Source organism: Panthera leo, chromosome A1 (assembly GCF_018350215.1).
Source record: "Panthera leo isolate Ple1 chromosome A1, P.leo_Ple1_pat1.1, whole genome shotgun sequence".
NCBI lineage: Eukaryota > Metazoa > Chordata > Mammalia > Carnivora > Felidae > Panthera > Panthera leo.
Window position 1 is genome coordinate 211121050 of NC_056679.1, and position 23149 is coordinate 211144198.

Here is a 23149-nt window from a genome sequence, read left to right on the forward strand (position 1 = left end):
CCCCTACCTGCCCTCAAGGAGTCTACAGTCTAGTTGAAGCCCAAGACTCAGCAGCCCAGGGCAATCGGGCTTGGGCTGAGTGCCTGGGGCAATGGGCTCAGTCTCTGCAACGGCGCCTTGAGTCAGGTGCCTGTGGTAGGCAGGTAACGCGCCTGCTGCCCCAAAGGTATCTGTATCCTCATCCCCAAGCCCCGTGAATATGTTTCCTCATATGAGAAAAGGGAGTTTGCAGAGGTGATCGAGGATCTTGAGATGAGAAATCATCCCGGGTGATCCAGGCAGGTCCGTCATTACAAGGGTCCTTGTAAGTGGAAGAAGAAGATCAGAGTCGGGGGGTGACAGCTTGCTGCTGCTGCCTCTGAAAATGGTAAGGGCTGCGAGCCAAGAACGCGGGCGGCCTCTAGAAGCCGGAAAACGCACACTTCTTTGGGGCCTCCGGAAGGAACCAGCCCTGCCGATCGATGCCTTGACCCCAACCGATGAGACCCCCTGCAGACTTCTGGCTTCCAGAACTGTAAGAGAAGAAATTTGGGTCATTTGCAGTCACCAAGTCTGTGGTCATTCATTACAGCAGAAGAGGAAAGTAATAAAATACCATTACCCTCGTTTTACAGGAGGAGAAGCTAGAGCACAGTGAGCTTAAGTACTTGACTCAAGGTCACACAGCTAGTGAGAGGCAGTGCTGGGATTCAAGTCCACGTTCCCTGAAGCACACGGGCCTCCACGCAGTAGAGAGCAGTGCAGTGAATTACAGAGTGGCACGAGGGCAGCGAGGGTCAAAGTAAAACAGACATTCCTTGGCTTTTGCACATGCCTGTTCTCGCTGAGGATCCCAGGGAGTTGGTGGATATTTCCAAAGCAAAAGGGCTTCCGAGTCTCCAGTAGGAGGAGAGGGCCTGGGTTTTCTATGTTTCTGGGATGCTCAGCCCTCGCGCAGGGCCACTAAGGACGCGGAGCTGGAGTCCCGGGGCTGGAGGTCACCATAACTGCCCCTTGCAGTGGCCCCAGGACGAGAGAACTCAGGTCACACTTCTGCCTCCTCATAAAATGGCAAAGAAATCGAGATCCAGAGAAGAATGCGTGCTTTGAGGGAGATCTGGGGAAACATTGATTGGTGAGTAAATCCATTCTCCTTAGGGCACCGCAGGGGGAAGGGAACCAGAATGGAAACCAGGATTTAATAAGCATCTCTGCCAAGCACTCTGCTAGGCCATTTGTATATGAGATTTCATGAGGTTCTTTTAGTTTATTTCTTTATTTTGGGAGAGAGTGTGTAAGAGTGGGAGGAGGGACAGAGAGAGGGAGAGAGAGAATCCCAAGCAGGCTCCGTGCTGCTAGCACAGAGACGGTTGCAGGGCTCGAACTCAAGAACCAGGAGATCATGACCTGAACGGAAATGAAGAGTTGGAGGCTTTACCGACTAAGCCACCCAGGCGCCCTGAGATTTCATGGTTTTAACCACTAAGCCATGACGTAACATTAGTCACTTCTATTTTACTCTAAAGGAAACAGGCTTAAAGCTCTGAACTAATGTTCCATGGTTAACAAACCTCATAAATGAAATTCTAGAGCTGAGATTTGAACCCACGTGGATCTAACACCTCCACCCTCAACCCTGATCGTAAGTGGAGGGAAGAGCTATCCCTACCTCTTGGTTTTGAGGTATCTCAAAAGGCTCCTCACATACCTGCTTTCTCAAATGGCCACCATGTCTGAGGATTTACTCACTGTTCTCCAGGAAATGAGGAGGGCGGGATCCCTGGGCAACAGGATGAGGAGGGACCCAGGAGGGAGATTCCAGGATTTGGGGGCAGACACCGGATCCTGCCTGAGGGTGTTGAACACTGGAACCAAGGGGGCCCGAGTTAACGGTACCTGCAGAGGATGGAGAGGAGAGCCCCATGGACATGTCTCTCCAGCCACACAAGCTTCTGTCGGGGTGACCAGATTGCAGAACACACTCATCTCAGCCAGTAAGTAGCTGCGGCTGGGCGTCCCCACCTTGCATGAGGGGATTTCTCCTCAAAACTCCTTGCAGTGGTTTGCAATCCTCATCTGTGCTACCTTTTCAACACACAGTTCGTGTCTGGGGAGAAAGCAGATGCACGCAGTACCGAGCTTTTTTTCAGCTGTTGAGTGAGCGAGGACTTTGAGATCACCTGGCCCCTCCCCGGAGGACCCAGGGGGCATCTCCGGCTCCTTTGGCGGCAAAGCTTCCTGAGAAGTGAGACGGCTCCACTTTGCACAGACTGATGAAAGCAAAACCACCAGGACCTCAAAAGACGTTTTCAACATTGGCTGCCGTGGGCATGCTTTTTGTTCAGGGAAGTTAACCAAGAAAGACCAGGAAGAAACAGGTCAAAGCGGGACACGATCAAAATATCTCATCATCCGCAAACCATTAAGAGACTCTTAAATACTGAGAACAAACTGAGGGTTGATGGGGGGTGGCGGGGAGGGGGAAAGTGGGTGATGGGCATTGAGGAGGGCTCCTGTTGGGATGAGCACTGGGTGTTGTATGCAAACCAATTTGACAATAAATTATATTTAATATTAAAAAAAATAACCCCCCCAAATATCTCATCATCCATGTTGGTATCCTGGAATTACATTGAAGCCTAAATATTTGGTGTTGGATGTGAACATTGTGGGAGGCTGTTGTGAGGTTCCAATGCTGCCCTGTCAGTTTGCTGGTCACACCGTGTCACTCACTCACCCTGTTCCCAAAGGCCAACTGCGGCTGTCATGGTGCATCCTGATGTCACTAGCAGAAAGCAAGGACAAGCCTATTTGATATACAGAAGAAAATGATGTCTCTCAAAACAATTTTCAACTCTTTCGGCTCAGTTTATGTTGAAGATGTATTGTGACAGTTTTAGGGTTTGACCTTGCCATATTGACGAAAGTTATTCATTCTCTCATGCACTATGAGTAGAATATAGGCAGATTCAATTTTTGGAGAAGGCAGTCGGGCAGTGCTGATCAATGCTTTAAATGGGTAATCCCTTGGGGCACCTGGGTGGCTCAGTCAGTTAAGCCTCCGACTGTGGCTCCGGTCATGATCTTGCCCTCTGTGAGTTCGAGCCCTGTTTTGGGCTCTGTGCTGACTGCTCAAAGCCTGGAGCCTGCTTCCAATCCTGTCTGCCTTGGTCTCTGCCCCTCCCTTACTCGTACTCTTTCTTTCTCTCTCAAAAATAAACATTAAAAAAAAAAATTAAAACCTAAATGATCAATTATATCAACCATATATAATCATATATCATTCAGTCTTGAAAGTGATAAGGATATATAATAGTTGACATAGAGCATGTGCACAAGCAGAAGGGAAGTTATAAAACAGTATCTAGGGGACAAGTTCAGTTGGTTTATTTTTCCTAAGTATCTCTACGTGCTTAGAAATAGTCTTGGGAGGATATATTACAATGTTGGTATGTGTGGGACCTCAGGGGACATTTGTCTTCCTTTTCGTATTCTGGACCTTCCGCAAAGAGCATTTCATAATTCTGTTGTTCAAACACACAAGTTTCAAACAAACACAGAGTCAATGTTTGAGAAACCGTTGCTCCTTACTGAAAACTGAAGGTCAAGCTCCACAACAGAAATAGGCCAAATCGGCCCTGACAGTCTTGGCCGCAACACGAACGCAGGACTAAGACACTCAGCAAGTGCTTCCCACCTGCTCCCAGCACATCGGAAGAGAAGGATCGTTTCGGGAATGAAGGACAAACAGAGATGTCCTCCACACTAGGTTGCTGGGAAACAGAGCTTTGGAGTGAGCCCGGAGTGGGGACGGGTGGAGTGGTGCCAGCTTGCTCTGGCCTTCTCTGGAAGTGCAGGTAGAGAGGCCCAGCCCAGGCCCCCGCTGTCACTCAGGGTCACTCCTGCGCCCCGCCACAGGCATCCTCCTCTGGCACTTCTGACAAGCAACTCTGTTGGAAATTCCGCTTCAGGACACGCCGAGAATATGGTTAACTTTGGATTCACAAAACTAGGAGTTCTTATTAAATTTGAATAGAGGTACCTGAAGAGAGGGGAGCCTGGGTGGCTCAGTCAGTTAAGCGTCAGACTTTGGCTCAGGTCACGATCTCGCGGTCCGTGAGTTTGAGCCCTGTATCGGGCCCTGTGCTGATAGCTCAGAGCCTGGAGCCTGCTTCGGATTCTGTCTTCCTCTCTGTCTACCCCTCTCCTGCTCATGCTCTATCTCTGTCTCTCAAAAATAAATTAAAAAATGTTAAAAAAAAAAAGCCCCTGAAGAGATGTATAGATACCATGTCACCCAAATGCTAAGAGGATCTTTCCAATTTTAGAAATCGTTAGAAGCTTTCTCTAAGTGACATCCAAATGATTTGTAGTGCAAAGGATAATTTGAGCCTTTTCTATTTTCAGAAGGCACCCTGTATCTGAAAGGACATTCATGATGTTGGGGCCCTGAGTGGCTTTAATGGCAAAGTAATTATCTGTATACAAATGTGCTGAGCCTTCCAACGTAATTAAATCACTGATCCTCAGGACAGTTTCCACTGATGTCACACAACAGCACTGAAATAGCAAATTGTCAGCTTCAGCCTGTACAGATTTTTTCCCCATTAGGCCAGAAAGTTTTAACATATACAGTAGTACTTTTCTTTTTTAATACACTAGAGGATCGATATAATCATGGACTTCTCTCCACATTACCACTTCATTGTTTGGATTATTTCAGAAATTAAAGACAACAGTTAAAGCAAGAAAACGATTTTTTTAATGTTTATTTACTTGGGGGGGGGGGGGCAGAGAGAGAGGGAGACAGAGAATCCAAAGCAGGCTCTCTGCTGACAGCAGAAAGCCCAATGTGGGGCTTGAGCTCACGAACCATGAGATCATGACCTGAGCCAAAGTCAGATGCTTAACTGACTGAGCCACCCAGGTGACGCTAAAGCAAGAAAACTTAAAGCAGAAGAGGTCATTGGAAAGAAGTAATGGTTAGCAGATACTGAATGCCTAGGATGTGCAAGCGTGGTGTTCACCCCTAAAGCTTTAACCTTTGTAGTTCTGCAAGGTTGGTCTCATCCCTAGTTTACAGATTAAAAAAAAAAAAAAAAAAAAGCCTTAAAGTGTTTGAATAGTCGACTTGCCCAAGGTCATCTAGTTAATGCTGGCATTGGAATTTGATCTAAGCCCTTCCAGAGTTAAGAGCCTATGTCCTGGCCACTGTTGAAGTCATACCTCTCATTTAGGTGACCGTGCACATGCCGAATCAGTCAGGGCTTGAGTCACCTGTGACCCAAAGCCCCAAACAACAGAGGCTTCTGTAACGTGGGAGATTTCTCTGGGGTGCAGAGGTAGGTAGTCTGGGGCTTGGAGAGTCCCTCTGAGGCGTCAAGCTCCTGTGCTTTAGTTGCTCTGCCCCGGAAGGACTCATGGTCCCAGACTGGGCTTAGAGCTCCGGCTGCTACCTCTTCCTGTAAGCCCGCAAGAGGAAGGAATAAAGACATCCCACGCCTTGAAGGGCACGTCCCAAGAGTTGCTCAAATCACTGGCCAGAACTTACTGACATCTAGCTGTTGGGAGGCTGGGAAGATGATCGTTATGTGCTGGGTGGCTTTGTGCCAACAAGATATCAGAGTTTGAGGGAAGAAGGGGACTGAGAGGCTGTAAAAGCCTCTTCCACCATGTGCTTACAAAACATGCCAGGAGTAAAATGGAGATCTTAAACCCTTCCTCTCCCCTTTCGTGAGGGTGTATTTTCTGCTGGCCAGAAGGGAAACATTAACTCAGAGTTCTGTTTGAAGTATTTCATGAAAATCGGCTTAACCCTCACTACCCACCATCCAGAAATAACAAATGCTAATATTTTCCTCCAGATCTGAGAAAAAAAGGACTCAGATGAGGTCCCTCCTGCTGCCGCACCGATTCCGTTACTCTCCCTTTTCTGGAGGCGATTACTTTTCTCATCAGTGCTTCCCAGCGAGGTTTCTCTACTTTCTCTTCATAGACAACAACAGTATTTTTAAAAACTTTATAAATGGCATACGTTTCATCTTCTGATTGGCTTATTCTCACCCAACATTTTTTCAACAGCTATCCACTGATATTACAGATCAAGTTCCCTCATTTTAACTGCTCAATTGTTTGCCCACTTATAAATAGGCCTCAGTTGTCTTGTTCATGGACATACCCATTGTCTTGTTCATGGACATTTAAGTATTTTAAAACAATTTAGCTGTGAGCGTCCATGTAGTAATAATGTGCCCTGTACACACACGCAAGGGTCCCTGAGTACTGCTCCTCAAGCTTCAAGGAGGGTAGGAATCCCCTGAGAAATCTTGCTAACAACAGATGGTCACACGGCAAGTCCCGGGCGGAACCTGAGAGCTGCACTCCAGAGAGAGTTCCCAGGTGAAGTCCACACTGCAGCTCTGTGGACTCTGAGAAGGGAGACTCTAGTTATGTGCCCAGGGTCACAGAGCCAAGGGTCACAGGCTATCCATATCTTCAACTTTCACAGACATCATCGAACTGAATCAATTTTACTTCAGAAGAAATCAATTTTCATTTCTTCATCCTAACATTCAATCTTGATCTTGTGAGACTTTTTGCCTTCTGCCGGTCTGAAAGCATGAAACAAAAATTAAGTCATAGTCCCCTGGTTATCAGTAACGATGATCATCTTTTCATATTTTTAAACTATTCAAGTTTTTTCTGTTCAAATTTTTATTCACTTTTCTAATGTGGTCTCGGTGTCATGTGAGGACCCTGGGGATTCCAAACTGGCCCCCAAGGTCCTTCCTCTTCCAATTTCCGACCCATGTGAAGCTCCATTTTCTTCATATATTTTAACCAAACACAGAGCAACAGACCGACTGCAGAAGCCAATTTGAGAATCTGGCTATCTTTCATTAAGCTAGACAAAGAAGTTTTCAGAAATGTTAAGCCAATTCCTCTCATTAAACTTTGAAAGTTCTTTTTCATAACTGTGTAATTTCATAACCTGTACTATTTTTAATACTTTAAAAATTCTTCTATTTTAATTTCTAGGAGAGTAAGTATCAATAGATAGAACCTAAACACACACACACACTCTGTGGAGTTCTCAGTTTTTAAGTGTGTGAAGAGGTCTTGAGACCAAAAAAGTTTGAGAACTGAGGTATTAATTAATACATGGTTGTCATTTGCTCACTGATTTGTAGGAGGGACTTTTTCATGTATTCTGGATACTAATCCTGTCACTTATACATATTGCAAACAACTTCTCCCAGTCTGAGACTTGTCTTTTTACTCGTGCTGCCTACCATCCTACAAAGAGCTTTTATTTTGATGCAGTTCTATTTTCCCATCGTGTACTTTTGCTAAGTAAGGATACTGCTCCTATTCTGAAACAGAAAAAGTCTCACTGGGCTTTCTAGAGAACCCCAGCTTTGGCGCCACTCAATGAACTACGGAGAGAATATGGGATCTGCCCTAACCCTCTCCTCACAGAACCCACATTCCATCCATCTTCCATACCTCAACTTATTTCAGTCAAGGTGATGGTTACCACTGACCTTTAATGAGATCAATGTAAGGTACGTGCTCGTGTATTTTAGACTATTCTGTTTTCCTTCAGACAAATGAAATAGAATGTCTATGATTCACCAAAAATAACCTTTTACCTTCAGCATAATACATGTTGCTGTTTTCCTCTTCAGAAGTAGATTAGTATATAGGAAGGACATTCCCAAAAAACTTAATACACATTTAATTCAACTAAATTTAACTAAAAAAGATTTAACGCATTTAAATTCAACATTCTATATAAAGCTTTTGTATTTAGAAAGCACTTTCATAATACTATCTTATCTGCCCTTTGTAATAATCCTGTAAGATAAAGGGAGACAATACTATGCTAAGAACTGTTAGAGATGAGGAGAAAGAAATTCGGAGAAGTTAAACAACTGGTCAGCATTACATGCACAGGACTACAAATGAGCTCTAACTTTTAATCACAGCTGATGAAGATCCCTTCAAAATCTGGTTGAGTTTTGCCAATCAGAATAAAAGTGACAAGTAAGCCCTACCAACCCTCACATGAAGCAGAAACTGAACACCTGCATGGTGGTTACAAGCGAAAGCAAGGGAAGTCTGAAGGGCATTTATAGGGCATTTCAAGAGGACTTCACATTTTTAGTGTACATGCAATCAGTATGTCCTCCTGCTCATCAATATTCCTATTCATAATTACAGCCAATCCACCTCGTTCTGTTAGAGGAGGGGGGCACGTTTTCAGATCAAGCCTGGGAGGAAGAGCCCTCTGACCTGGCTGCTATTCTCCCTGAAGGGACAAGAAAAGGACAAGAAACGTCAATTAGGAGAAGTTAGTGATAGAAGTTAGAAACAAAAAGGAAAAAAGATAAAGAGAATCTACTTATATCTCTAAATGAAGAAGGAAACAATTAAAAATTAAAATACAAATGCATATTTTCAAGTAAAGCACACAGAATGATTGAGCTCAATACTATCCCATGAGACTTTCAGGAAAGTCCTTGCCATCGGAGATTCAGGTTCTAGAGCTCATGCATAATTGAAGATTCCTTCATTTGAGGATTCAAGGACATAAGGAGAGAACTTTGCTCAACAAAAAGTATATATTTTAAGCTAGTGAGTTCAGAGTTACTCTCAAGGCCAACTAGAAGAACTGCCTACTTAATCCATCCTCATCCTAAAATCTGGCTCATCACTGGTCCATATACTTGACCACACTCACTTTCAACAATTCTCCAGATTTCCTTTGAGTCAATATTCATCTTTGCTATAGAATGCATGGCATAAATATCAGCCCTATGAAAAAACTTTTATTAAAAAGTGTCTTCCATTAAATGATGAAAAAAACAAAATTAAAAACTTTTGAAAATAGTGAAAAAACAAACCCCAAGGCAGAATATTCTTTTTTAAAAAGTCGGTATAAAATCTGAACCATCCACCACCTTGATCCATAATCCAGCCTTTATGGCTGTCACTGTGTCAAAGAAGGAAGCAACATCTTCATTAATTTGCTTCCACCTCCACAATTTACATTTATTTATTTTTGAGAGACAGAGACAGAGCGTGAGTAAGGGAGAGGCAGAGACAGAGAGAGACAGAATCAGAAGCAGGCTCCAGGCTCTGAGCTGTCAGCACAGAGCCCGACACAGGGCTCGAACTCAAGAACCGTGAGATCATGACCTGAGCCAAAGTCGGACGCTTAACCGACTGAGCCACCCAGGAGCCCCACCTCCACGATTTAAATCAGAGCAAAACACCAAAGATCTACCTTACTGATAATTACCTATAAAATCTCAAAATCAACAGTGACACCTTGAAGAGGTATTAGTCTTGAAATATAACTATGTATGCTCAATTTGTTTCTACCTATCGCTGTCCTTGAAGAAAAAAATACAGTAATCAACAATAGATTATTTAGAAATAATTTGAAAGTCAGAACTGGAGTCATGTTATCAAGTGGGAAAAAAAACTCTACGATGATTTTAAAACAATCTGTCTTTGACAGATCATGAAGTATAACAATACAAAAGCATTGAATCATGTGAAAATACTATGTGAATTCCACAAAACAAAACAGAAAGGAGCATCTGTATGTGTTAAAATAATTTAATTCTCCCTGTACATTTCTGTTCACATGAGCCAAGAGAAATCAAGAATGCATACTTTACAATATTTACCTGTTTTGAGACATTCAAGTCAATTCAGATGGCAAAGTAGAATTCAACCATTAATGAAATGTTTAAAAATATATATATTAAACGAAAAAATGTTTTTACAAGATAAAAAATAATCTTCCACAATGCAATAAATTGCAGATCACTGAAATTTTAACTGTTTAGATGATTTCAGTTCAGTTTTTGGTTTTAAAATCTAGAAACAATCAAAAAGAAAAAGTGTTGACAGAATTTCTATCTGTTTTTACGTTTCTCTTTCTTGCTTCGACTACTTGTTACACTGTTTAAAGAACATGATGAAGGTGCTCTCGCATGACCTGTGGCCTTCAGATGGTCAAAAAGTTTATTCCGGGATGGAAATTCACTATGGCAGGTTGTACAGCTGATAAGAACATCACTCTGAAGAGAGAAAAAAATACATCAATTAAAGTGTTATTACCTGAGTGCAGTGATTTATGTTTTCACGCTGAGATTAAATATCAAATAATTCAAAATAAAGAACTTTTATCAAAATGACAGCCACCAAGACAGGCTTCCAAAGAGGCAGCTGTTCTTAGAAGTTAAGTCCCATCAGCCAGCACCATCAACTTTAAAGAGTCCTGAGACGTTCAATAGCATGTACCATATGGACCAGATCAAGGTTTTAGATTTCAAGTAATGGAAAACAGAACAGTAACTGTTTTAGTACAGTTTGGTATTTCCAATGTGCTTTTTAAAGAAAAACAATGACACACCTATCTATACATTCTACATCCACCAAGAAAAACTGTTGATGGATCCATACCTATATATACAGTAGGTGCAGAACGGTTCACCAAATACTTATGTCTTTAGAATTAGAATTAAGAATTTAGATTACTTAAACAAGGTCTACTGAAAACATGTCAATATGACTTTGACCTACCACTGCCTGTTGTTCAGCAGGTACTTTGACAGATTTCTTCATATCTTTGGCTTTCTTTCCTTTGGGTTTAGGAGCACTGGAAAATAAATTAAAGAATTCTGTATAATCCAATAATAACGTATCCCTTTTTTTTTTTTAACGTTTATTTATTTTTGAGACAGAGAGAGAGAGCATGAACGGGGGAAGGTCAGAGAGAGAGAGGGAGACACAGAATCTGAAACAGGCTCCAGGCTCTGAGCTGTCAGCACACAGCCTGACGTGGGGCTCGAACTCACAGACTGTGAGATCATGACCTGAGCCGAAGTCGGACGCTCAACCGACTGAGCCACCCAGGTGCCCCAATAACGTATCCCTAATTGCTACCTTGCTCCCAAGAAGATTCAAAAGAGTGACATGCACTTTAAGGGCTAATTCACTAATTTTTATGGCCAACCTAATTAATTTTCACATCTCAAATGAACTGCTTTAAAGAGCAAATTTAGAGATCACATGTGATGTCAAATTTGAGGAGGGAGTTAAGATGGTAGAGTAGTATGTAGATCCTGAGCTCGTCTCGTCCCCAAAAACAAAAAACTAGATCAGCAACAAACCATTTTGAACAACTAGGAAACTGATCTGAGGATTAACACAACAGTAACTTGAGCCACAGAATTAGGCAGGTATGCATTGCGGAAACATGAATTGGGGGAGAGAAAAGCCGTGGAGCATAGGGAGCCATTTCTGCAGAGAAAGGACAGAAAGGGGGAGAGTGTGGCACAGCAGTAGCATGCAATAAAAGCACTCTCCCGGAAGCAGCTGGAGATAAAGAGAAAGAGAGAGTGAGAACACTCGTAGAGGACTGAACAGGAAATCTGTTCCCCAAAATTACTGATGGGGAGAAAGAAGGGGGTTTCAATACCATTAGGATTCTATAAACAGTAGAGCACAGAGTCTGAAGTTCTGGACCTCAGTACCTGGCAGTGCTCAGGTGAGGAAGCAGGGTGAATCCCCAGGAGCAGGCAGCAAGGTCTCAGGGGTCTCTGTCCCATACAGGGAGAAGTGGGTCCCCTGCTTAGAGAGCATTTGGTAGAGGGCATATGGCTTCCACACAGGCAAAGGTCCCAGCAGACCCCAGAAAGCAGCCATATTTGCTGGTATTGGGACAAAGATGCAGAGTACAGTGAAACCTGGTGCTTGCTGTGTCTTGTGATTTGCCACAACCTCTGAACTTCTGCTGCTGCGCCATCACATGAACGTTTTATGGGACAAGCCAGCACCCGGCTATTCCTCAGCAAGACCTTCCCCCATAGCGTCGGAGTGGGTCTGAGCCATGGGGGTCTTTGAAGTGCGGGGTTTTGAAACACAACCCCATCTGAGATAAAACTCTGGAGGGAGGTGTTGTCTGGCAGGTGGACGGCTTGGACATGGACAGGGTAGAGGTGGGCTGTGGACGGAGGCCTGAGACAAAGAAGGGGTGCTTGATCATGGATCAGTTAGAGTACAAAGTTCCTGCTCCAGAGACTAGGAGCTGGGTGAAGCCACTTTCACCTCTCCCATGCAATCCCATGTGTGCACATGCATGCACACCATACCAATCCACTCCAATAAGTTAAGTGGTGCCACATACCGGAGAACGGAGCCATTACACCAAGCCCTGCCCAACCACACCGCCCAAGCCATCCCCTAGAAGACCAGCAGAGGTCAAAACCACCTGCTTAGTGTACAGGCTATTAGAAGGTTTCATAGTTTCAGTTCTAGGGGAAACTGGATGGAACTTCATTCGGGTTTCATTTTGTTTGCTGGTTCATTTATTTGTTTTCTTTGCTTCTATTTTTGCTTAAATTCTGTTTTTTTTCCTTTCTTTTCTTTCTCTTTCTTGGATACCGAAAGAGAAAATTTTATTTCAATTTTTTTTTACTTTATTTTCTTAAATTTATTATTCTATTTCATTTTCTTTACTTTATTATATTTTAATTTCCAAACTTTTTCTTACATTTTTTTTCCTTTCCCCTTTTTCCCTATTTTATCAAGCTTCTTTCAACATGCAGACCAAAACACACCTAAGGATCTAGCTTCCCTTTATTTTTCTTGTTTTTAAATTTTTCAATTTCAATGTTTTATTTTGTTAATTTTTTTTCTTCTTCCAAAATGACAAGATGAAGGAATTCACCCCAAAAGGAAGAACAGGAAGAAACGACAGCCAGGGACTTAATGCAGATAATAAGCAAGATGTCTGAACTAGAATTTAGAACCACGATAATAAGAATACTAGCTAAGGTTGAAAAACGCATAGAAGACACCAGAGAATCCCTTTCTGCGGAGATAAAAGAAATAAAATCTAGTCAGCCAGAATTTAAAATGTTATAATCAAAATGTTATCATCTTGAATGGATGCCACAATGGCAAGGATTGACGAAGCAGACCAGCTTCACCCAGAAGCTTCAAAGACCGTACTCAAAAGGAAAGCTACAGACCAATTTCCCTTATGAACATGGATGCAAAAATTCCCAAGACACTAGCAAACTGGATCCAACAATACATTAAAAGAATCATTCACCACAATCAAGTAGGATTTATTCTTGGGATGCAGGGCTGGTTCAATATCCCCAAATCAATGTGATACATCCCATCAAAAGAAAGGGTAAGAACCACCTGCTAATAACAGCCTCAATGGGGAAAAAATGAGAGCTTGCCCTCTAAGGTCAGGAACATGACAGGGATGTACGCTCTTGCCACTGTTGTTTAACATAGTGTTGGAAGTCCTGGCCTCAGCAATCAGACAACAAAGAAACAAAAGGCATCCAAATCAGTAAGGAGGAAGTCAAACTTTTAACTTACTCTTCACAGATGATATGATACTCTGTGTGAAACACTCAAAAGACTCCACCCACAAACTTCCAGAACTGATCCATGAATTCAGCAAAGTCACAAGATATAAAATCAATGTACAGAAATTGGTTGCATTTCTATACACCAAGAATGAAGCAGCAGAAAGAGAAGTCAAGGAATTGATCCCATTTATAATTGCACCCAAAACCATAAAATACCTATGAATAAACCTAAACAAAGAGGTGAAAAATCCATACACTGAAAACAATAGAAATCTTATGAAAGAAATTGAAGACAACACAAAAATATGGAAAAACATTCCACACTCATGGAATGGAAAAAAAAGTACTGTTAAAATGTTGATACTACCCAAAGCAATCTACATATTCAATGCAATCCCAACCAAAATAACACCAGCATTCTTCACAGAGCTAGAACAATCCTAAAATTTGAATGGAACGAGAAAAGACCCTGAATAGCCAAAGCAATCCTGAAAAAAAAAAAAAAAACAAAGCAGGAGGTATCACAATTCCAGACTTCAAGCTGTATTACAAAGCTGTAATCATCAAGACAGCATGGTACTGGCACAAAAACAGACACATAGATCAATGAAACAGAATAGAGAACCCAGAAATGGACCCACAGATGTATGGCCAACCAATCTTCGACAAAGCAGGAAAGAAAATCCAATGGAAAAACGACAATCTCTTCGGCAAATGGTGTTGGGAAAACTGGACAGCGATGTGCAAAACAATGAACCTGGACCACTTACACCATACACAAAAATAAACTCAAAATGGATGAAAGAGCTATATGTACGACAGGAAGCCATCTATATCCTAGAGAAGAAACCAGGCAACAACCTCTTTGACCTTGGCCTCAGCAACTTCTTAACCGACTGAGCGACCCAGGCGCTCCAGCAACTTCTTACTCAACACGTCTCCAGAGGCAAGAGAAACAAAATAAAAAATGAACTACTGGGATCTCATCAAGCTTAAAAGCTTCTGCACAGCAAAAGAAAACAGCAAAACTAAAAGGCATCGATGGAATGGAAGAAGATTTTTGCAAATGACTTATCAGATAAAGGGTTAGGATCCAAAATCTATAAAGAACTTACCAAACTCAACACCCAAAAATCAAATAATTCAGTGAAGAAATGGGCAAAAGACATGAACAGACACTTTTCCAAAGAAGACATCCAGATGACTAACGGACACATGAAAAAATGCTCAACATCACTCATCACCAGGAAAATACAAATTAAAACCACAATGACATAGCACTTCACATTTGTTAAAATGGCTAACATTTAACAACTCAGGCAACAACAGATGTTGGTGAGGATGTGTAGAAAGAGGAACCCTTTTGCACTGCTGGTGGGAATCCAACCTGGTACAGCCACTCTGGAAACAGTGTGGAGGTTTCTCAAAAAATTAAAAACAGAACTACCCTACGACCCAGCAACTGCACTACTAGGTACTTATCCAAAGGATATAGGAGTGCTGATTCGAAGGGGCACATGTACCACAATGTTTATAGCAGCATTATTGACAACAGCCAAAGTACGGAAAGATCCCAAATGTCCATCAACTGATGAATAAAGATGTGGTGTATATACATATACAATGGAATACTACTTGGCAATCAAAAAAAAAAAAGGAAATCTTGCCATTGGCAGCAATGTGGATGGAATTAGTGTATGATGCTAAGCGAAATTAGTCAAAGACAAGTATCACATGATTTCATTCACATGTGGAATTTAAGAAACAAAACAGATGAACACAGGGGAAGGGAAGAGACAGATCATAAGAGACTTAAATGCAAAGAACTGAGGGTTGCTGGAGAGGTGTTGGGTGGGGAGATGGGTTAAATGGGTGAAGGGCATTAAGGAGGGCACGTGTTGGGATGAGCACTGGGTATTGTAAGTAAGTGATGAATCACTAAATTCTACTCTTGAAATCATTATTACACTATATGTTAAGTAACTTGGATTTAAATTTAAAAAATTAATTAAAAAAAAGATGTGAAAAGTTGACACAAACACTAACGAATTTACTTAAATCAGTTGAAACACAGCTGAAACACTTTACCGGTTTGTGTGGTTCCTCTCCTTCCTTTTCCTACAGCTACAGCCCTAGTCCAGGCCTCTGTCCTGTGTCCCTCACTGACGCCCCCTGAATTCCTAAACCCCCAAATGCACTCACTGCCCCTTCACTGGTGCTCTGGTGTTCAGCATTTGCAACTCAGGCTCCCACTTTACTGGGTCAATTGAACCCTTTCTCATGGTCCTAGACAGGGACCTGAGGCTACTTACTGTTCAGATCTTTCCTCAAGGAATAAGAAATTACTTCTCTGCTCTAGAGGAACAGAGGATGGAGAGAAGAAAGACAAGGCAGGAAGGGGAGGACAAGGTATGCTATCTCCCTTGAGAAGAACCTTCCTCTGGCAGCCACTAAGACCTTGTGCAGCACCAAAATTCCAGGGCTCCTTCCAGCAGGAAGGCCCCAGGCTGCGGTATAAATCCTAATGACCTGCACTGTGGGGCCAGACTCAGGAGGACCACCGTGAGCATGAAGACACAGTCAGCAATGCTGCAGGCAAGCGGGGTGCGGCCTCATCAGGAGCCTTGTTCTCACTTGAGTGCCAAGTATTACAGATTCGGGACAAAATAAGACCTCAACAGGATGAAAACTGGATCAAAGCGACTTTCTGATTTGGGCCATATTGCTGAAATGTCCGTGAGCCCATTCCTCCAGTATCCTCTTTCCCACATGCTGCACCTGTCTGTCTGGGTAACGTGGAAGTCACGGATATACATGATCTACTTCGTAACTGCGGGCGGGATGTTATCTGATCTATGAGAAGGCATTCTTACTACCAACGTTAATTAGAAAACACCATCAACGTGACTTACTTTTTAGCTTCACTTTTAGGGTCATCACATCGTTCAACAGTCTCAGTGGCACTGATGTTTTCTTGGGGACTACATTCGAATTCTTTGGCTTGGTCTTGATTTAAGTTGGTATCTTCTGACTCAACTTTTACTCCTTCTCCAGTTCCATTTTCATTGAAATTATCATCATAATTCTAGGTCGTAAAACATATATGCATTACAAAATAAATAATAATCCCAGCTTCTTATGTTGCCAAATAGTTAAAATCAATTACAAGGTCCCGTACACTCTGGAGGAGCATATCTTCAGGAAATAAAAAGGAGAAACAGCTAGCAATTTAAAACATGAGGGGTGAAGGATGCTGGGGTTGCTCAGTCGGTTGAAAGTCTGATTTGATTTCAGCTCAGGTCATGATCTCATGGTTCGTGGGATTGAACCGACGGTGCTGAGCCTGCCTGGGATTCTCTCTCTCTCCCTCTCTCTCTGCCCCTCCCCAGCTGGTGCTCTCTCAAAATAAATAAATAAACTTAAAAAAAAAAAACCAACACAAAAAACACAAATGGTCATTACAGCAATATTAAACTAGGAAAAAATTGGAAACAATCCATATGTTCATTAAGTGAATGGTTGAATATATGAAGGGAATGATGAAGCTCTTAAAAAATCACGTTGGCAAAGTTACCGATTCAATTTTGTAGAAAAATACAACCTGTTAGCAAAAATGTAAAAGAGAAAATTGTATATAATGCCTGGTTATAATTTAATTCAATAGTAAATAATATCTATAGGCAGAATTAGGGATATTTATCGTTTTCTGGTATCCAGATGATCTGTAATGAGCAACTATTACTTTTTTTTGAGACAGAGAGAGCAAGCAAGTGGGGAAAGGGCAAAGGAAGACAGAATACTAAGCAGGCTCCACACCCAGCAAAGCCCCATGTAGGGCTTGATCTCATGACTGTGAGATCATGACCTGAGCCAAAATCAAGAGTCAGACACTTAACCGACTGAGCCACCCAGGTGCCCCAACTATTACTTTTATAGTTATAAAAGAAAGAAGAAAAAAAACAAAATAAGCATTATAAAAAAAGACAAAACTTGGCAAACATATCCTCACTAAGTGCAACCGTGCTTTGTTTTTTCCTTATTCTTGACTGAGACAGAGAGAGAGAGAGCGCGCACAATCGCGGGAGAGGCAGAGAGAAAGAGAGGGAGAGAGAGAAAATCCCAAGCAGGCCCTGCACTGACAGCACAGTCCCATGTGGGGCTCCATGTCACAAACAGTGGGATCATGACCTGAGCTGAAATCAAGAGTCTGACGCTTAACTTGACTGAGCCACCCAGGCACCCCTGCTATTGTGTTTTTTTGTTGTTCTGGTTTGAGGCCACATTTTGCCACATTTGCTCTCCCCTATCCCTTCCTGTGGGTCTCTGAACACACACTTTCCCCCACCCCAGAACTATGAAAGTAAGTTGCAGGCAGATATCATGACACTTCACCATGTATCTTGTAAGAACAAAAACATGCTCCTACATTTCCACACTACCCTCTTCATACTGAAGACCTTAGGTATCTGCTACATAAGTCATATTCACAACCCAATAATGTCCTTTCCTTGTAAGCCCCAACAGGGGCTAGAGTCAAGGACCACACGTTGTGCTTAGTTGTCGTATCTCTTTAATCTCCTTTACTCTAGAACCAGAGCCCTCCTTTTTTCTTTTCTTTTCTTTTGGTCTTTCATGATGTTGACAATTGGATGGCTGCTTTGTTCCCACAGTTTGGCTTTGCCTGTTTCCTCATGATTAGACTCAGGTCACACATTTCTAGTAATAATATTACTACCAAAATGTCTACTAAGTGGAGTTCAAGATTTTTTTATCTTGTAGTTAATTTTGTCTTTAGAACGTGTCTCATGGAGGGTGTCAGAGTACTGTGTTCAAAAGTTACTTGGATTCCTCCTTTCTGCCAGCCAGGGCCATTTGTTCACATTCAATCTCAGTTTTCTGGGTTTTCTTTCACAATCTTGTTGGCTCATGCTGTTTTCTTTTTCTGACCATACAGAAAATTTTTCCAGTCTGACGCCTCCTGATTCTCTGTATTTGCTGCCTCCTGCTCTTCAATCTACCAGTTCATGTCTCTGTGCTACCCTCCCATCAGAAAGAACTGCGAAAACATCAGGAAAAATACTACATAAAACTAAGTCTGAACTGGGGCTTTCTTCCTGATAGAATGAGAAATCAACACGAGGTATTAGTATAAAGAAACACAGCTTTGGAGAGGAAAAATGGGGTAGTAAACAAAACATTTCCATTGGTAAGAATATAAAGATACGTGTGTCTATTACGGCAATCTATAGGACTTAGCCTTCATGATTCAAGCCAAGGTAGGTTTGGCTTAGGTATAAATCCCTCTTGTTTTGTCTTTATTCTAGTAGTTTTGGCACACACAAAGGCCAGAGGAAGTGTTCTAATAACTGTAATCTTTGGGTGGAAGATGAGTCATTTTATGAAGGAACATACAACTTGCTATGTGGTTTTATAATTGAAGGAAAAGTTCCAAGTCACAAATTTTAACAGTGATTAATTCACATGTCACGTATCATTTTTGGAACATAAAACAAAAATTTTCAAACATATTACCATTTAAATAGATAAGCCAAATCTAAAGTTTTGTTAACTAAGTTTTCTTAAAAATATTTTTAGCTTCTGGGGCGCCTGGGTGGCTCAGTTGGTTAAGCACTTGACTCTTGATTTGGGCTCAAGTCATGATCTCACAGTTATTGAGTTTAAGCCCCACATCGGGCTCTGCACTGCCAGTGCAGAGCCTTGGGATCCTCTCTCTGCCCCTCCCCCGCTAGCACTCATGCATGCTCTCTCTCTCTCTCAAAATAAATAAACATTTAAAAAATACGTATTAGAAAATATTTTCAGTTTTCAAAAAGAACTATAACATTTAAAACCTAATATAAACTAATAGAATTAGATTATATTAAAATAGCATAGGAATCAATTCTATTCCCTTTAGACCCACCAAGTATCCTTAGTAAAATGGACAAGCCCTCTTTTTATACATCCCTAGGACTGTTACACATATGTAACAACATAATAACCTTTTATTTTAAAATATTTTTAAAATGTTTATCTGAAAGTGAGAGTGAGGAAGGGGCAGAGAGGGAGAAAGAGAATCCCAAGCAGGCTCCACTCTGTCAGCTCCAAGCCCAATGCAGGGCTCAATCTCATGACCATGAGATTATGACGTGAGCCAAAATCAACAGTCTGACACTTAACCGACTAAGCCACTCAGGTGCCACAATTTAAAAATATTCCTAAGAGAGATTGGATTTAGATGTCAGGTGTGAAATATTTAAATGATTTAAATTTCTGAATAGTATTAAGAAACATTTTTTCAAGAATCACAATCATTACACATGTCTAACCAAATATTCCTTTTACAAAATTCCACTTATGTTGTCAGAAAAAGAAACTTAGATATACAATAACCAAACCTCAGATTTTCACATATTTCTGGTTTTAATTGTTGTCCTCATCTAAAAACCCAGTCATCACACGTCCCAATATTTTTTAAATATGATCACTCAGCTAATTACTATTAGGGAATTAATTCCACTTGACAAATTTTAAAACACACTGACACAGAAATTAAGTAAATTAGCTACATGCATATTAATGGAGAAAAAGGGATGACAAAAGAAAATATTTTCAATTCCCTTCAAACCATTTTATAACCAACAAAATTATACTGAAAGTCCCTCTCCTTAAAGCAGACTCTACTGAGTAAACAAAAGCACTCTATCTTTAAATTTGATATTCAATAAAACTTTTCAACATACCTGTGCTGGTTTCTGTTTCTTTTTCTTCTGTTTTTTAGAAAGCCTGTGAACAAATATAAATCAAAACATCAAATACTTAACTCTGTGACTACCTGCTAAATGAAAAAAAAAAAAATACTACAACACTACTGATACAGAGAGAAGTAAAATACTAAAAGTATTTAATACTATAAGATATTAAAAAGAAAACATTCACATTATCATTTTAGAAAATTGTAACAGTGGTTCCACTGACAGTAATTAACATGTCAATTACCTAGGTATAAAACTGCTTTTAATGGTCAAAAAATTCTATACAAACTATTCTTGACATCATGCTTTACCCATTTCAATTTTGTAAGTTCCCTTAAGTAGAAAAACATGTGGAAAATATTAGCATAACAGAATAACTTCTTTCAGATAAGATAGCATTTAAGTGCAATCTCATCTCTAACATTATAAGTATGTTTAATAACATTTTTAGAAGTACTTTTGTTTTGGTGCATCTTCTAGATCGTCTTCAGAATTGGCATTCAACGGATTTTCATCAGTTTGAGGTCCTGAGAAATTTTCTTCCTCCTCCTCCAACTGTTGCTTTAACAAGGCAACCATTTCCCGATGCTTCTTTGATTTTTCATGATTCCTCATCCTGAAATAACAATCTGTTGTAAGTAACTGCAAGAGAAGTCACATGTGCCCAAACATGTGGCTGAATACGTACAACCATGTTAAAATTTATTTTTCCAAGTAAGCAAACTATTGGTGATACCAGAGAGAGAACCAGAAAGACCGTGTCAGGACCTGTCAGGCAGTGGTTGTTTTTCCCTGTATCCAGTATTTCCCCTCCAGCTGTCCTTCCATCTACAGATTTTCTTCAAAAAAAAATTTTTTTTGGGGGGGGGGGTCAAATTCTATTATTTTAATTTTCCAGTCCTTAAGATTCAAGTCTTCTCCACCATTTCCTCCTAATCACCGAGTATCTGCCAAGCGCTGACACGTTCCAGAGTGTGCTGTGGGCTTCGAGAGATCCTGGGAAATTATAGGACGACATTCAACTTAAAAAGGAAGGCCCCTTGGGTTATGACGTGAAGGCTTGAAGTACAAGAGTAGTTCACCTCCTTTTGCTTTTATCAGTAACTGTCTTTCACCTCCTCCAGAGGGCTCTCCCTCCTCACTCCTACCATCCTAAGTGTGAATTCACACACACCTGTCCTCCTCTGCCTAAAACTCCACGAGCCGCGTCTCTTTCAGTGCATCTGTGGACCACTAAGTAACACTTCACAAAACTGAGTTGACAACACTGAAGTACCGAGTTGTTAGATGAACAAGAAAAGTGGGAAACTATGTCACTATCAACTTCATCTCATTTGTTCAGAGTTGTGGTTTTCTAGTTTGAGTTGCTACTCTTCCTCTCCACTAAAATTTTCCTTCAGACCATGTTTCCTTGGAGAAGTTGGAACATCTTGTACCAGAAGGTAAGTGCTCAAAAGAACGCCCGGGATGTTCTTCAAGGAGCCACCTTGAAGGAACTCTCACTAACCATATCTGGAAAAGTTTGAGCATGAAAAGTACAGTAATAAATTATAAAACATTGAAAAAAATTCACAAATTCATACTGATAATAGACAGACAGAGGAAAGGCAAGGCTCTTATTTATAGCAGAAGACCAAATGAGGACTAATAATATAGCAGGAGCACTGGTACCAGAAAAGCCCCCTTTTGGGACCATTACGGTGGCAACTGGTACAAGGTACAATCATCAATGAATGCCAAATCTAGAAAATTGTGTTTTGGAGCAATATATTTGCCTAACTTTAATCGGTTATTTTTGAGAGAGAGTGTGTGAGAGTGGGGGAGGGGCAGGAAGAGGGAGACAGAATCCCGAGCAGGCTCTTCAGTGTCTGCAGAGACCGACGCAGGCTCGAACTCATGAACCATGAGATCATGACTTTAGCTGAAGTCACTCAACCAAGTGAGCCACCCAGGTGCTCAGATACTTGCCTACTTTAAAGGATCTCAGATAAACATCCTATAAGGTAAAATCTATTGCAAGGGAAAAATACACTAACTCTACAGAGTAAAAATTAGACAATGCCTGGACTGGGTGATCAAAATCATTACCACAAGGAAGGTTAGACAGACATCATATGCCTCCAGAAAGGAAACCCTGAGAGCAACACAACATGTCTATGTGGTATTCCAGCTGGAGATACACAACTTGAAACTAATCATGAGGAGACAGACAAACTCAAAAGGATAACTACTCTAATAAAAAAATATTTTAAAGGGCCAGTATACTGGAGTAACAATGGCATAGACAAAGGAACTGGCCCAGATTAAACAAGACTAACTAAATAAATGCAACACATGATCCTAAACTGGATTCTGTGCTGAAGTAGAAAAGAAACTGTACAGGACACTAACACAGATCTACTGCTGAAAGTGGAGTACAGGCCAGTAAAGGAGAGGGAAGCAGTATCAATGTTACAAACTTCCTGAAGTTGACAGCTGTACTGTGATCACGTAACAGAATATACTTATTCTTAAGGAACATATACTGAAGTACTGAAAGGTAAAAGAGCATTATGGATGTAATGGATGTAACCTGCTCTCAAATTAGTCAGGCAAAACCTGTGTGTGTAGAGTGGGGAAGGGAGGAGGGGGGAGAGAAAGGGAGAAAGGGAGGGAGGGAGGAAGAGAATCGTTAAAGCAAATGGGGCAAAATGTTAGCAACAGGTGAATTGGGTGCTCTATATCTATTCTTGTGACTTGCCTGTAAGTTTGACATTATTTCCGAGTGAAAAATAACTTTTTAGGGTGGCTCAGTCAGTTATGCGTTCGATTCTTGATTTTGGCTCAGGTCATCATCTCACGGTTTGTGAGTTCGAGCCTCACGTCGGGCTCTGTGCTGACAGCACCCAGCCTACTTGGGATTCTCTCTCTCCCCCTCTCTCTGCCCCTTCCATGTGCTCGCTCTCACTCTCAAAATAAACTTAAAAAAATTATTTTAAAAAATCTGTTTAAAAAAATAATTTTCCA

The 23149-nt window shown here is 41.3% G+C and overlaps 1 protein-coding gene across 2 annotated transcripts in view; it reads right to left on the bottom strand.

The window, feature by feature from the left end:
* Positions 1-4898: 4898 nt before the first annotated feature.
* The window catches only part of DNAJC21 (DnaJ heat shock protein family (Hsp40) member C21), a 34018-nt gene continuing 15767 nt past the window's right edge, over positions 4899-23149 (bottom strand). Inside the window, exons 8-13 of one of the 2 annotated variants that reach the window (XR_006206155.1) lie at positions 20601-20759; positions 20132-20174; positions 16301-16473; positions 10579-10654; positions 9678-10073; positions 4899-6590 (exon numbers count right to left, since the gene is read on the bottom strand). Coding sequence is in view for 1 of the 2 variants with exons in the window: in XM_042952237.1 (XP_042808171.1) it covers positions 9909-10073; positions 10579-10654; positions 16301-16473; positions 20132-20174; positions 20601-20759 (616 nt within the window). In the remaining variant the exon portion in view is untranslated. Of the gene's footprint in view, positions 6591-9590; positions 10074-10578; positions 10655-16300; positions 16474-20131; positions 20175-20600; positions 20760-23149 lie in introns of those variants that run through there. The other variant, XM_042952237.1, reaches the window with a different exon arrangement.